General features: G+C 32.0%; 1 protein-coding gene across 4 annotated transcripts; it reads right to left on the minus strand.

Moving 5' to 3' along the window:
• Positions 1-1,668: 1,668 nt before the first annotated feature.
• On the minus strand, positions 1,669-15,686 carry LOC139523313 (myb-like protein X). Of its 4 annotated transcripts, none has more exons than XR_011664594.1 (5): positions 15,332-15,475; positions 12,888-13,048; positions 10,084-10,185; positions 6,951-9,055; positions 1,669-5,200 (listed from the first exon to the last, which is right to left on the minus strand). XR_011664594.1 is itself a non-coding variant. In XM_071317184.1 (4 exons), exons 2-4 carry the CDS (start codon positions 13,009-13,011, stop codon positions 7,317-7,319), a joined length of 1,965 nt encoding a protein of 654 aa, XP_071173285.1. In that variant the 5' UTR covers positions 13,012-13,045; positions 15,593-15,685; the 3' UTR covers positions 7,230-7,316. The 4 variants fall into 4 exon arrangements, 2 of the variants coding, with proteins under 2 accessions (XP_071173285.1, XP_071173287.1); XR_011664593.1 differs by lacking the exon at positions 15,332-15,475 and adding an exon at positions 15,593-15,686 and having other exon boundaries at positions 3,441-5,200; XM_071317184.1 differs by lacking the exons at positions 1,669-5,200; positions 15,332-15,475 and adding an exon at positions 15,593-15,685 and having other exon boundaries at positions 7,230-9,055; positions 12,888-13,045.
• Positions 15,687-16,688: the final 1,002 nt, after the last annotated feature.

Below are 16,688 nucleotides of genomic sequence, written 5' to 3' on the forward strand. Positions count from 1 at the left end.
ACCCCGATTTGGACCAACTTGAAAACTGGGCCAATAATCAAGAATCTAAGTACATTTTTAGATTCAGCATATCAAAGAACCTAACTGATTCATTTTTTGTCAAAATCAAACTAAGTTTAATTTTGGACCCTTTGGACCTTAATGTAGACCAATTTGAAAATGGGACCAAAAGTTAAGAATCTACATACACAGTCATGACAGTTAGATTCGGCATATCAAAGAACCCCAATTATTCAATTTTGATGAAATCAAACAAAGTTTAATTTTGGACCCTTTGGGCCCCTTATTCTGTTGGGACCAAAACTCCCAAAATCAATACCAACCTTCCTTTTATGGTCATAAACCTTGTGTTTAAATTTCATAGATTTCTATTTACTTATACTAACGTTATGGTGCGAAAACCAAGAAAAATGCTTATTTGGGTCCCTTTTTGGCCCCTAATTCCTAAACTGTTGGGACCTAAACTCCCAAAATCTATACCAACCTTCCTTTTGTAGTCATTAACATTGTGTTTAAATTTCATTGATTTCTATTTACTTAAACTAAAGTTATTGTGCGAAAACCAAGAATAATGCTTATTTGGGCCCTTTTTTGGCCCCTTATTCCTAAACTGTTGAAACCAAAACTCCCAAAATCAATCCCAACCGTTCTTTTGTGGTCATAAACCTTGTGTCAAAATTTCATAGATTTCTATTAACTTAAACTAAAGTTATAGTGCGAAAACCAAGAAAATGCTTATTTGGGCCCTTTTTGGCCCCTAATTCCTAAAATGTTGGGACCAAAACTCCCAAAATCAATACCAACCTTCCTTTTGTGGTCATAAACCTTGTGTTAAAATTTCATAGATTTCCATTCACTTTTACTAAAGTTAGAGTGCGAAAACTTAAAGTATTCGGACGACAACGACGACGACGCCAACGTGATAGCAATTTAATATACAACGAAAATTTTTTCAAATTTTGCGGTCGTATAAAAATTCTAAACTTGCTTTTGCAGGATGTATATTTGATAAATGTTTTGTTCAGATAGACATACATAATTGTTCCTTGAAAACAATCATGATACCTTAAGTCCATAACTCAGGGTTTGGATGGGCATATTTATTTCTGTATTATTTAATCATTAGAACCTTTTTTATTCTTTGTATTTAAGCACCCTATCATTCTCTCATTTTTATTTCTCTGATTCATTTACTTCATTCTATTTTTCCAAATAATTATCTAATCTGTAAACCGCTAGATCCGGACCATTACGCCTAGGCTGAAACTTACTTATGGAATAACCGTTTCACAAATGATATCGGATATGTCCCTTATGTCGTAACTACAATCCCCTTCCCTTTCATGAATGTAACGTACCGAATTAGACTATTTACTGGATTTGTTATCACATAAGCAACACGACAGATGCCACATGTGGAGCAGGATCTGCTTACCCTTCCGGAGCACCTGAGATCACCCCTAATTTTTTGGTGGGGTTCGTTTTGTTTATTCTTTAGTTTTCTGTTGTGTCATGTGTGCTGTTGTTTGTTTGTCTTTTTCATTTTTAGCCATGGCGTTGTCAGTTTGTTTTAAATTTATGGGTTTGACTGTCCCTCTGTTATCTTTCGCCCCTCTTTTACAAGACTAAACTATGCACCATTGTTACAATTCATGTGAAAGAAACCTATTATGGTATGTCAAGTTTTTATTTATGATAATGATAACACAGGGTTACAACAAGTATACTTGCTGATAATATACATTATTACACAGAATAAAATTGACCTTACTATGCTACAACAATCTTTTTTACAATTGATGATACTTTTGTTACATATAGACAGATGTATTTACAACAAACAATAACTCCAACAAACTTAACCAATGACTTATAGTTTAAGAACCACTTTTCCTTTGAAAATACAATATCTAAAACTTGAATTTTTGTTTATTTTCCAATCCATACCTCCAAATTAGTTGAGGTTAGAGTTTTTAAACTACTTTAGAGATTTAGTCCAGATTTGTAATTTCAAATAACTGTAAAACAATACATATTAGCCACTTTACCATGAGAAATAATGTGAACAAGAATGTGTCCCAAGTCCAAGGATGCCCCACTCGCACTATCATTTTCTATGTTCAGTGGACCGTGAAATTGGGGTCAAAACTTTAATTTGGAATTAAAATTAGAAAGATTATATCATAGGGAACATGTGTACTAAGTTTCAAGTTCATAAGACTTCAACTTCTTCAAAAACTACCTTGACCAAAAACTTTAACCTGTAGCGAACGGACGCACAGACGGACGGACGCACAGACGGACAGACGCACAGACGGACGGACAGACGCACAGACGGACGGACGCACAGACGAACAGATGAATGGAGGCACAGACCAGAAAACATAATGCCCCTCTACTATCGTAGGTGGGGCATAATAAAAATTGTGAGAATATGTCAAACTATATATTCCCCTCATATAAATGAAATGCAATGAACGAATTTGTTTACAGTATTGCAATTGACCAGAAAGGTCGGTCAAATTGCTATTTTACATTACACATTTATTCGCCCTATTAAAAAATTAAAAACCAGGTTAATGTATTTTGAAGATATTGTTAAATTTAAAGGGCAGTTTGTATGATGGAAAAAAAGTATTCTAAAGTACAAATAATGGTGCTTTCGATTGATTGTTGGATTGCAATTTTCTAATCTACCAAGTACCATTATTTCTAAGCAGCAAAAGTGAAAAGTCATCAATTTTTAATTTGACCTCAATTTTGTCAAAAGTATTAATATTTGAAAAGCATTGGTTGAACAATACACAAGTTTTTGAACAATAACAAAATACATAGCGATTTCCTAATATATGAAGGACCAAAACTCCTAACAAAATGGCAAAATGAAAATTGAAATTATAAAATTTAACCTCCATTTTGTCATCAGTAAAACATAAGATATAAATTTGAAAAGCTCAGTAGAACACACAAATCATAAGTTATTGCAAGGATTGCAAAGAAACAACATAAAGTGCCATTTTTCAAACTTCAAGAACAGCAACTCCTGAACTGCAAAAGTAAAATATTTCAATTTTGAACTTGACCTCTATTTAGTCATCAGTAACGATCAGTAACAAAATACATGTATTACAATTTGAAAAACATTGGTAGAATGGTACATAAGTTATTGCATAGTAACTGTTGGCAGACGCCCAATACCCAATAAAATTCATGATGTTGTTATATTTATTTTATGATAACATATATACTATCAGATGATAACATTCTAGACATTCTTGTTGGTGTTTAATTTAATTTCAATTTCAATATGCTAATATCTGGCTATTATATCATTCAGTCTATAAAAAATCTTTTTTATCTCACAATTTTAAGTAAACAAATGCAGTTGTTTTTCAAAAAATTTAAATTTAAGATGTAAAATCTTGTGTGTTAAATATCAATTTATTTTTTTTTTAAATCTGAAAAACCCTGTGGGAAATTGAATTTACTTGTCCTTATTTTGTCTTCCTTTCAAACGAGAAGATTCTTATACATTAATAAAGAAACCCTCCTTTGGTATATTTAGAATAAGGAGAAAATGGCTGAATCCAGCAACACCAGAGTTTGCAAGTTTTATAAAACATCTTAATATTTGCCAGAATTCCATGCTCTACTGTGCAAAAATAATCTGGAGGTATGTTACATGTTCATTATGAGTAAACAAGATAAAAACTACAATTATTAGGTACAAATAATATGAAAAATGACACTATTCCTTTCTACTATCAACAATTTATAAATACACACGAATATAGAACTACAGTAACTTAGCACTTCATGTAGAGTTATGACAACTATGTTGATTCATGGCAGTGTTATATTGGCCCTTTATTTGTATACACAGAATATTTTTTTACATAAATTAGGCCATTAATTTTCTTGCTAAAATTGTTATACATTTGTCATTTTGAGGCCTTTTATAGCTGTCTATTCAGTATAGTGTTTTTCATTGTTGAATGCCACTGTATAGCCTATGGTTGTTAAATGTCTGTGTCATTGGTATCTTAAAGAGAGTTGTCTCATTTGCAATCATACCACATCTTCCTATTTTTATAAAGCTGATATTTTTTTGAAGAATTTATAAAGATAAAAAAAAAGCATTTGATTTAAATATAAAAAAAAAATACAAGAATTAAACTTACAATGTATAAGGACATGCTGAGCTTAAATGAACACAGCCCTGCACCACAATAAAAGCATAACAATCACATAAAAAGACCTACATATGGGCTTTTACCAAATCAAGTTTCTATAGCAAATACCAAGCATTTGAATAAACATTTTTACTAGAGATTAAATATCAATCCAATAATTTTAGAGCTGATTTCAAGTTTAAGTTGGTGTTTGTTATCTACATGTATGTTCTATGATATTTTTTAAAATTTCAATAGCATCCAAATTTGCTTTGGGGTTTATATTAAGTCATATTTTAAATGTAGATAATTATTTTTGCAGCTATATCTGTTAACCATGTTAACCTTCTAATTAGAATTTCTATGAAAATTACAAAAAATGTACATGTGTATGCACATGAAAAATATCATTATCACATTTATATAATTATTCGGTCCATTTTGAAATGATAATGAGCTACAAATTGTTACTTTCTACAATTTTTGGTAAAAATGTGGTCTGTGGAAATAATACTGGACTAATTAAATGCAAATGTTCTTTAACTACGCTTGTTTAGGTGATACAGTCTACATTTCATTAAATAGATTCAGGTTTTTTATAAGATGTAATTCAGAGTAGACATAAATTAGACAGTAACACAATGGCATAAATTAAGTCAACTGTATTAATTAGCAATACATATTTACATAATTCTTATTGTTTGTATACAAATATTCAGAATTTCAGAATAAAAAGATGATTATGCACGATGCAGTCCTTACAATGACAATGAAAATATTTATAACTATGAATCTTTTGATTAATACCAATACTAGTGTGGCTTTTACATCTGACAGGATAGCAGAGTTCAATCAGCAATTTTACAAAAATCAGTAAAAAAAATTTGACCCTTTAAATTAAAGGTTGATTATTAATGAAAAAGATTTTGTTTTTCAATGTCATTAACTGTATTAGTTGTTTGGATAAATATAAATGAAATATGCAGTTATGAGAAATTCTTATTTCTGAATGTATAATCAATCAGTTACTTTTAATCAAAGCCTTAAAGGCTGTAAAAGCAATTGCTGCCATGTTAATGTTTGGGGACTTTTATTTTTCATCCACATATATACAAGAATTAAACCTGACATGAGTGTTGTCTAGTTAAAAGTAAGAAGGTTTTAACTTTATATAAATAAAAGACTTTAGCAGAAAGTCATTTTTAATATGTTTTATATTTCACAAGGAGACAACACGTTTACCAGGCTAAAGTTGGGGTCAAATATACATGTGCTGAAACATATAACTCAAAAAGAAATCATCATGGATTATCCCCTGGTAGTGTTTGTAACTTCCTTGGCAATAATTTCCTTTATTGATTTAATTTTAATAAAACTAAGTTCCAAACATTATTGCTCAGTTGATATGTGTCCTTCTGATGCGGTACGAGCACAGGCACTTGTTTCTATCCATAGGAAGCTTAAGGTCGATTATCCATATAAATAGTTTTATATGGATAGTCGACCTTCCTATGGATATAAACAAGTGCATGTGGGTACGAGATAACTACAATTCTCATGCAATCCCGAAAAGGGGGGTCATCACAGACAAACATGACATTAAATCGTTATCACTGAACTAGTATATATATTGTATAGGGGCCAGCTGAAGGACGCCTCCGGGTGCGGGAATTTTTCGCTGCATTGAAGACCTGTTGGTGACCTTAATTCTGCTGTTGTATGTTTTTCTATGGTTGGGTTGTTGTCTCTTTGACAAATTCCCCATTTCCATTCTCAATTTTATTATACGAACAAGAACAAACAGCTCTACGTTGCTTTGATATTTATCAATTTTCAGGAAACATTGCGAAAAATGATCTTCAATATTTCGAAAACATGTGAAATAAAATTGATAACACGGTGGACCGTCGAGTGTCAACAAACGTAGTAGACTTGTTCACTGAAAAGACGAGGATAATGGTTTCATCTGACATTTGTTATGCAAACCCAGTTTTGATCATGATATTTAAAAAGACGTACTTTTTTTCAATCTATGTATTAATAAACTAGAAAATTCCAAATTGTAAATATCTCTTCATCTGGACCGACTTGGCATCTGCTACGTTTGGACGGGTCCATTTCATTAGTAAGGTGATCGATAAATATTACGGAGTTTTGACAGAAAAGGAAAACGAACTTATTGTTATGTGTTTTCAACAAGGGTTTCGTTCCGCTAAATTATTTGCGCAAATAAAGTTTGTCTATTTTTAGATTACAGGTAATAATTTGACACTACGCATTAATCTGTGTAGTGATTTTGATTTTACGATAAATGTATGAATGAACGATAATTTTATGAATGAACAAGAGCACCTGACCTCTTAAAGAAACACAAATTAAACATAAAAAAACGTATTTATTAGGAGATAATTCAGTTAAATTTTCAATACTAAATCAACAACTGAAATGAATCCATATTTTGTTGAAACATCGTACGAACGGCGGAAAACGGAATCGCATTTATAAAAATGTACTTTTTTTCACTCGGACTTCTATGTTATTTGATAGTCAAACGGTTGACCCTTTAAATACAAAAATACATCTACAAGAACATATTCTGAAACTTCTTAAATCCACTAACTTTTTTTTAAAGTTTCAAGCTATGTATTGCATTAGAAAACATACATAGGTGTTAAAGAATGACTGACCAGGAGCCTGTTTAACAAAATACTATGGCTTGATCTGGGCGGAGTCTCTGATCTTGGTCACAAAGATGGCCATACGCGACGGCATAAAAGCAATTGCTTTAAAAATTGTTCATATCATTAATCAATGCACTATTTTCTTGCACAATAAAAGTATCAAAATCTGCCTTTGAGATATTAAAGTTACTACTAGGCATATAAGCAGCTTGAAGTCTTGAATCATGCCATATATTATATATATATGTACATGTAAAATGAAGGGTTCCTTCAATGATGTAAACTTTATTGAACTTTTTTCCTCATGATGTAGGAAGTAAACATGGTAAATACATAAAAAAAAAGTCAACATTAAAAATTACAAATATCTGACCAAGTTTATAGTACAACTTACAAGTTATTGATAAATGATTCAAGAAATGCCAAGTCATACATATAATCATAAAATCAAAAATACATTGGTTTATAGAATTTCCTCACTATTTGGATCTTTAGTCATGTTAGTTATAGTCTTCTGCAGGTCTAAGGTATTCACTGTTAGTTCCTCTTTATCTGACAAATGGTCAAATATACTTTTTCTACCCACTGTATCTCCATGTAGTACTTCATGTATGGCCAACATTACAGACTTATCATTATCTTCATCATGACTTTCATCATTGATGTCAGTTTTTAATGTTTCTTCCTCCAAATCTGAGCCAACATCAATATTAATTATCTCCCTTGTCTCTAAAGATTTGTCTCCCTTATTAGATAAAGACTCTTCTCCCTTGTTAGTTATTTCACTTTCTTTCTGACGTGTTTCAGATTTTTTCACTGGTGTGTAGCTTAACTGATCCCTTGCAATGATAAGTCTTTGATGTAAAGCATCTTTGATGTCACTTTTTAATGGTTCTCCTTCAAAATCGGAACTTTCATCCAAATCATTTTTTTCTGTTCTCTCAGGAGATTTGTCTTCCATATTAGTAATTTCAGATGCTTCCTGACTTGTGTCTTTTTCTTCATAATTGAACCTCTGAGGTTTATCGTTACCTTCTAAAGTTTTATTTGACAGACTTTGCAATGATTGATCTATTTCATCCTCATTCTGTGAAGTTTCAGATTGGCTTGGAATTTGTCCTCCATCATTTTTACCTGAGAGGCTGCCACTTGACTTTCGTTTAGATCTTTTACAATGTAAGTTTTCTGGAAGAAGAGGTATGGGATGAATGTACATTTCCTGGTCATTTGTATTTATATTCACTGCGTCAGACAACAGCTCTTCTTTTACCGGATCACTTACCATTACATTTGATTCAGAATGACCTCTGCATTTCTTCATCTTTCTTTTATTTATTTTTTTGTTTTTGGTGGCATCATTACTTGTTTGAAAAAAAAGTGCAATCTCATTTTCTATTCTTTTATCCATTTCTTCATTTGTTATTGGATCAAAATGATCCTTTTCACTTGAAATATCTTTTGTTCTCCTCTTTTTCTGACCTTCTTCATCAGGTTGTGCTACTTTCCTTTTTACAGGCTTTGACTTTCTTTTACTGATTGTTCTTCTGGACTGATCCTTACTTCCTTTTCCTGTAGTGCTGCCCCCTGTTGTTAGACAATGTTCTGTTTTCTTTACCGATGTTGATTCAAAAACTGGTTCACACGGTTCTTTTTTAATGACTACTACCAATTCATCTGGTTCCTTGGACTTCATCATTAACTCGCTATACTCTTTAAGTTTCTTTAGTCTTTCTCTATTCCTCCTTTTTTCTTTCCGTGTTTCTGTTTTAACTGCCAAAAGTGACTCCACAGAATCAGATTTCTTGTCAGTGCCAGGACTAGGTTCAGAAATCTGAGAATTTGGAGTTGATGGTAAAATTGTTCGCTGACTATACTGTATCCCTATTTCTGTCTGGAACTCCTTAGGCTCTTCATTATCTTTATGATGTTCCCGACAGTGTCTTAGTACACTATCTCTAGACTGGTATTTTCTATCACAATACGGGCAAAAAAACATAACAGCTGGTTTCTTCACTACAGGCGTAACCTTTTCTGTTATGAGTTTCTCTGGTAGTTCAGCACCATTATGTTTTTTCATCAGATGTATTTTCAGACTATTTCTGTACCTACATTTTGTACCACAGAGATGGCACACAAACACAGAATCAGGTATAAAGTCTGGGGTATTGGTTCTTCTATCTTTATACCTCAACTTATGGACATCTATAAAAATAAATATTATAATCAAATGTATATCTACTGAGGAGAAAGGCTGGAAAAATTATATATGTTTGGTATGAAATAACATATTATTATTAAGAACAATAAAAAATATTTTAAAATATTGTTTTTGGTGCACATTTTTATACCCCAGGTTATCTGGAGGAAAAATAAATTTGTTGTAAAAAAAATAAAAGTTGTCTACTGTTGAAAATATTATATTCCTTAAAATCAAAGAAATAACTGCATACATTCACATATCTTTTGTATTGTACACAATAAATAGGAAAATTAAGATTAAAGAAAGGAAAATATATATGATAAGAAAAAAGTCAACTTTATATGATCGTCAATTCATTATAAAATCCTTTTGATGATAAACATCATACTGAGAAAATAAAGAACACAAATTGCTCCAATCTACTTCATTTAGACTCTGGTGGATTGTGGTCTCATTGCAATTGGTAATCATACAACATCTTCCTTGTTTGTTTTTTCCAAAGACATGGATCATCTGTTTGATTTTATATATAAAACCCTATCATTTGACAACAACAATTTAATTTAATTGCTTTAAATTATATTTTGAGTGAATATTTATTACAAATTTAAAACAGCCTTCTAGGTTTATCATAAATAAATTTCAAGTCAACTCGACTTTTAGAAATCGATGAGCCATGTCGTTTAAATTCTTGTTAATTTCATGTCTCCATATATATTAATAGTGTTTATGATGTTATTATTATGTGTTTTATTTTGTTCGGTTATTTATTTTGTATGTAATTATGTAATGAAAGAAGTTCTAAGTTGCCAAAATTGTGTCTAATCCTATTGTCAATGTTTTGGGACAATAAAATATGTTTAAACTAAACTAACATCTTCTTAGTCATTTAGTTAACACATCAAAATAAATTGATGAAATACATTGTAGATTCTAGTTTGGTATAAATCTAGTCTGACAAATTTTCATTCAGCAGTCCTAAAGCATTGTAAGGTTTAATAGGATACTACATTGTACTATGTATAAATACCTGCATGGATCTTCCTCATATGACTGCTTTTGCTGACATAGGCAAAACGTCCATAGAAAACTAGACCACAATAATCACACACTTTAGTGTCAAATTCTGAAGCTGAAATAATAAAGTACATGTCTGAAGTTTATTATCACATGATTATATTTAGTACAATACATGTATATGGCCTAAGGACAGTTATTTTGTAATGGTTTTCTTTTAGAAAATAAACTCAAATGAAAAAAAATAATACTTGTTTTATCTCAAAACGATTTTGACAGTGTAGTGTACTACATTTGGGGATAAATTTATGGAAAAGTCTAGCATTTGAATTGTTTTACATTGTCTTATCAGGGCCTTTTATAGCTGACTATGCGGTATGGGCTTTGCTGATTGTTGAAGGCCGTACGGTGACCTATAGTTGTTAATGTTTTTGGTCTTTTGTGGATAGTTGTCTCATTGGCAATCATACCACATCTTCTTTTTTATATTAGCAGCTCTTACTCAAAATGTGATGTTCAGTGGTTGTCGTTTGTTGATGTGATTCCTAAGTGTTTCTCCTTCCTTGTTTTTTAAATATATCATCGAATTAGACGGTTGGTTTTCCTGTTCAATGGTTTTACACTATTCATTTTTGATGCCCTTTAATGCTTTATGCATTTGTTATAGCTTGCTGTTTTCGGTGTGAACCAAGGCTCAGTGTTGAAGACCATACTTTGACCTATAATGATTATTAATCGATTACATTTGTCAGTAATCGTGCCCATCCCTGACTTTTACAAATAGTGACTTAGATGGAGGAGAGTTCTCTCATTGGCACTCATACAACATCTTCTTATAATCTATATAAATTAATAATTCACTGCTAACATGGTTAAGGGTTTTTTTTCTACTGTACAAAATCACTAACAGTACTTTATCTTAAAACTAATCACCCAAATTTTTTTCAACAAGTAATTTAATCCCTCTACTTACTAATAATTCTATACACAAAGTATAAATAAAAAAAATATAGAAAGTGTATGCAAAATATTTCAAGTTATACATTGTCCACACCATATGTGTAGTCAATGGAAATCAAAGAATGATAACTGTGTCCTAGCACCATAGTAAAGCAGAGTTCTGTGATTGTTTATCTTGAATATTTATGATTGGGTAATATAGACCTATAAAAAATTGTACTGAGAGCTCTAACAATGCATTTTTCCATATAATCAATATTTCCAAGGGGCATAATGTTAACTCGTGAAACTTTTGTGTGAAAAATCTGCCACAATAAGCATGATTTAAGAAAGATGTACATTAAATTTTATCAGTGAAAAAAACAATCTAGTTTCAAGTTTGTACAATTACAGTAGTGTTTGTTCATCATATAAAAAAATTGAATAATCTAGGAAAACAATCTGTAACTACTAACTGCTAAATGTAGTTGATTTGTACTGGCCTATTCTCTTGCATGAATTGACATTGTTTGTACATTAATAACTATCTGAACACTGTAACCAGCATGGCTATTGTCAAAATTAATATCATTGTTGCTTTTGACTCAAATATGTAATTATTTACCTAATTTTGAATATATATATATCATGTATGCGATAACTTTAAAAAAAATAATAGAATTAGCAGTCACTCCAGTGCCCAAAAGATTACATTTTAAAAGTATTTGCAATTTAATTGGATTTAGTTCTATCATGTCTATGATGTATAATATCACATATATACAAATGTATCTGCAGTGGCGGATCTAGAAATTTTCATAAGTGGGGGCCCACTGGCTGCCTAAAAGGGAGCCAGTTCCAGTCACGCTTCAGTGATTCCCTATACAAAAAATGTATACATGTAATCAACCATTTTTTTTCTCAAAAAAAAAGGGGGGGGGGGCTGCCCCCCTTAATCAGTCAGGGGACTTACTGAAATAAGTGATTTTTAAATCACTTGTTTGAGTAGCAAATTCGAGGTTTTGTCACAAATTGGGATTTTGTAGTTTTTTCAAAATTTTAAACACATAGGTTTAAATAATATCATTTAATTAGTAAAATTAAAAAAAATGAACTTTTTCCTTCTTTTAAGTAGCAAGGTTTATGCCTTTGATGCTATCATTTAGCTGAAAATTCTATTTTAGTTGAAAAAATGCTATAATAATGGCTTTACATAAAGAACTGATACTTTCTTAAAGATTTTTCCCAGCAGTGGGAGTATTTTTCCTGTGAAGTTCAAGGTTTCATCTTTCAGATTATGTAATAAAATTCTACTGTTCGCGATAAAAATTTCACTGTTCGGGGGTATTGAAATTAGTTGGGGTTATTAAAAGAATGATACTTAAAGAAGTGATTTTTGGGAAGGAAATTGAGGTTTGATACTTAAACAAGTGATTTTTATGTCATTATCCTAGATTCAGTACAAGGTCATCACCTGAAATGACCTGGTCATCCTAGACAACACAGATGTTGGTTCTGATAAGTTTAGAAACACAATTAGTCCCTGGATCATTAGTATTCTATATTTAAAGCTACAATAAAATTAAATCACTTCTTCTAGTGATTAATTTGTACTACTTAAATAGGTGATTATTAAAGAAAGACAACTCTAACTTCCAACCTTTATGGAAATAATGTTACTTGAATCAGTGATTTAAAAAATCACTTATTTAAGTAAGTCCCCTGACTGTTAATATGCCTCTGATCTGTATATAGTTAATAATTGTATTTTCAAAGGACTTTAAATCAAACACTAGAACAAATGCAATATAAGCATGATGTGGACAGTTGTCTCATTGGCAATCATACCACATCTTCTTTTTTATATGATATACCCACCTGTTAAATATTCTGGCTTTTTTCGTGTAGATTCTTCATGATCACTAGATGTCTCCGTCAAGGTTTGATCATTGCTACTTTCATCCGTCTTTGACTTCATCTGTACATATGAAGTTTTACCCATTTTGGTTGGAAATCTTGCCTCTACTAGAAATTATCTGCTAAAATAAAAAACATATAATTTGCATTATTAAATTGTTTTCATAGTGTGTGCAGAGGAATTCACAGTTAAATATTCCCTCCCTGAAAAGGTGTTAGAGAGAATAAAGCCTTCAGTATCTACACAGGCATAGTTACATATTCCAGGAACAAAATTAAATGAAAAAAGAAAAATAGGGAATGTGTCAATGGGACAAAGATGATGCCCTGCTTAGATATCATATAAAGTGAGCTGTGCCGTATAAAAATAGACCTTAGACAAGTGATCATATACAAATACATGTACACGAGTTTGATTGATTTCGGAACATTCAAATACCAAATGAATGAGGATTTTTTGCTGGTTTAATACGGATCTTATATCAAATCAACCATAAAACAGTTACAGACTTCATGGACTTCACATAGAGATTTTTTTTAACCTGAAATACAGGTTAAGGGATGCATTGATATTCATTTGCATAAGGTATATGTAACTGAAGAATAGTAAACATGGTAAAAGTGATATTACCCAAATTTGTACTTGATCTGAATTTTAGGTAATTACATGTAGTATTGTGAATAAAGTTATGTAACTTTTGATTGAGGCAAACTTAAGTTGAGAGAACTGAAACGTACAATTTTGTTATTTTTTCATTTGTAAAAGGACATACACAGCAGCCCTGGTGGATTTTGCTTTTTCCACCGGCCCACCGTGGGCAGCCCATCCTAGCTATAATCTCTTTTTTTGTAAAAATAGTTATTACAAAGGCTTATCTGCTTTTTTTAATTGACTGTACTTGCCAGTCTGTTGAAACAAAAGAAATTGCATGCCCACTCCTATGGGTGGGCAAAGTGGACAAGCTAGAAATTTTGCCCACCCAGTGCCCACTCCCACTGTGGAAGGGTGGACAAAGCAAAATCACCTGAGCTGTAGTGTAACTCAAGAACAGAAAAAGTGAGGCTACCAAAATTCTAACTTGACCTGTAATTCGTGGTGACATGGGTCATTTTGTGGGTGATAATCATTATGTTAAAGTTTCATGACATTTGGTTGACTGAGGTAAACTTAAGTTGGAGAACAGAATTGAAAATTTCAGTTATTTTTCCATTTGTAAAGGGACATACACAACAGCCCTGGTGGATTTTGCTTTTTCCACCAGCCCACCATGGGCTGCCCACCCTAGCTATAATCTCTTTTTTTGTAAAAATAGTTATTACAAAGGCTTATCTGCTTTTTTTAATTGACTGTACTTGCCAGTCTGTTGAAACAAAAGAAATTGCATGCCCACTCCTATGGGTGGGCAGAGTGGACAAGCTAGAAATTTTGCCCACCCAGTGCCCACTCCCACTGTGGAAGGGTGGACAAAGCAAAATCACCTGAGCTGTAGTGTAACTCAAGAACAGAAAAAGTGAGGCTACCAAAATTCTAACTTGACCTGTATTTCGTGGTGACATGGGTCATTTTGTGGGTGATAATCATTATGTTAAAGTTTCATGACATTTGGTTGACTGAGGTAAACTTAAGTTGGAGAACAGAATTGAAAATGTCAGTAATTTTTCCATTTGTAAAGGGACATACATGTAACTATAGAACTATTAAAGTAACACCACAAAATTCAAACTTGGCATGTGTTTTGTCATGTTTTGGGAAATAAGTACTGTGTTTAAGTTTCATAACATTTGGTTGAGGCAAACTAAAGTTATGGTTTGACGATGGCATGAGTTAATACCAACAACCTTCTCAAAGTTTTAAAGTGAAGCCATGCACTTCACAGGTCACTTAATTTGACAGTTTACATAGCTAGCTGAACTTCCTGTTCATGGAAGAATTAGGAATTTTCCGGTATTTCAAAGGAAAATCACTTATGAAATCATTCTGAAGGCTAAGAAATCCAGGTGAAAATGGGTCATTTTTGGAATTCCCGGGTTATTCAATGACCCGGTGGGTGTCCCGGGTGATCCCTCAGAATTGTGAAAATCTTGGGTCACAGCTGCAGAATACAGGTCAGTTGACAGGTATGACTTCTGCACTTAAGGCAAACATGAGACCACCTAGTCATTGAACTAATAAAACAGGATTTTTCAGCTTTATAACTATGCAATACATGTATGAGTTACAATATTATGGACTCATCTGAACCTGCTGGTACTCACAATTTCAAAAGCAGTCACAGGACTCAATATCACAATATCCTGGTGAGAATCACTTCAGGTATACAACAATGACATGACATGTCAATGTACCTGTGCTCCAAACAAAGGGTTTGCAAATTTTCTCCTAAACCAATCTGAACAATTATTACCTTTAATTATGTAAGTCATTCAGTCATCTTTTCAATAGGAGCCTTGTAATATCAAAACTCACTCAACAGATGCTTAATAACATGAAAATTTGGCCAACCTGTTGTAAACAGGTAAACATTGATGCCGCTTGTACGAATGGAGTTACCTCCCATTTATACATCCATAAATTAATTATTTTTTCACTTCCAAGATTTTTTGCAATATCATTATGCATGTAGAAGGGAAATCATTAAACTGTTCTTATTGATTACATTCTATACCTGTTAGTATTTTAAGCATGAGCTTGGGCAAGTGATAATCTGTTATGATTAATTAGGATCACAAGCGGGTATGGGGAAAGAAACAACTTTCTCTATGTTATAAATTCTATTGATTTCCCATCGCGTCATGATCCGTCAGTCGGGTGACATAAACAAAAACCTTGTTGGTGGATAGAGTGTGTGCCGGAGTCTATCCATGTATTTATCTATTTAAAAAAGTTTCAAATGAAAAGAGTAAATATTATAATTTCACGGTTTTATAAAATTAATATATACTGGGATATATATATATATATATATATATATATATATATATATAATTATTTTCTGTGACTGTATATTACATTAATTTGTAGGATCCTTTACTATAGATAATTTAGCTGATCTGTAACAATAACATCTTCATGTCTTATATATCATAGACTGTAGTACGCCGCTAGATTAAAACTGACGAAGAAAGGTAACACACGGCCAGCGAAAGCTCTTTTTATTGAGAGCCCAGGTGGTCGTGTGGTCTAGCGGGACGGCTGCAGTGCAGGCGATTTGGTGTCTTCTTCTTCTTCTTTAGTTTCAGAAAACCATCAACATACTGATGTTTACTTTCCGGCGCATGCCTGGTAAACATTTTCAAATTTATGTATTTATAAATATAGTTTAACATAGATGTATTCCATATTTTTGTATATATATTTGTTATATTATTAATTTTTACAATTTTTCGTTTTTATTTAGATTTTTTAAATATTACATTTTTTATTTTTTATTTTTTTATTTAAGATAAAAACATGATTGCCTGATTACTTCAGGTGTGGATATGTATCAAGGAGCACATTGTGCGTGAGTGCATCCTTGAAGGTTTCTGTGGTAGTGTTTTTTGTTATGTCTGAGGATAATTTGTTCCAGTCTTTAATTGTTTGACAAAAGAAAGAAAATTTGTAGCTGTCCTTGTTACATTGGATTTGTCTGTAAGCATCTTTGTTGGTGGATCTTGTGACGGACTGACTCTTCTGTAATAAATTTTGTGAAGGAATGGCAATATTTTCGTTTGTAATTTTGTGAAACATTATTAGCCTTGTTCTTAGCCGGCGTTCTTGTA

The sequence above is a fragment of the Mytilus edulis genome, chromosome 5 (assembly GCF_963676685.1).
Source record: "Mytilus edulis chromosome 5, xbMytEdul2.2, whole genome shotgun sequence".
Classification (NCBI taxonomy): Eukaryota; Metazoa; Mollusca; class Bivalvia; order Mytilida; family Mytilidae; genus Mytilus; species Mytilus edulis.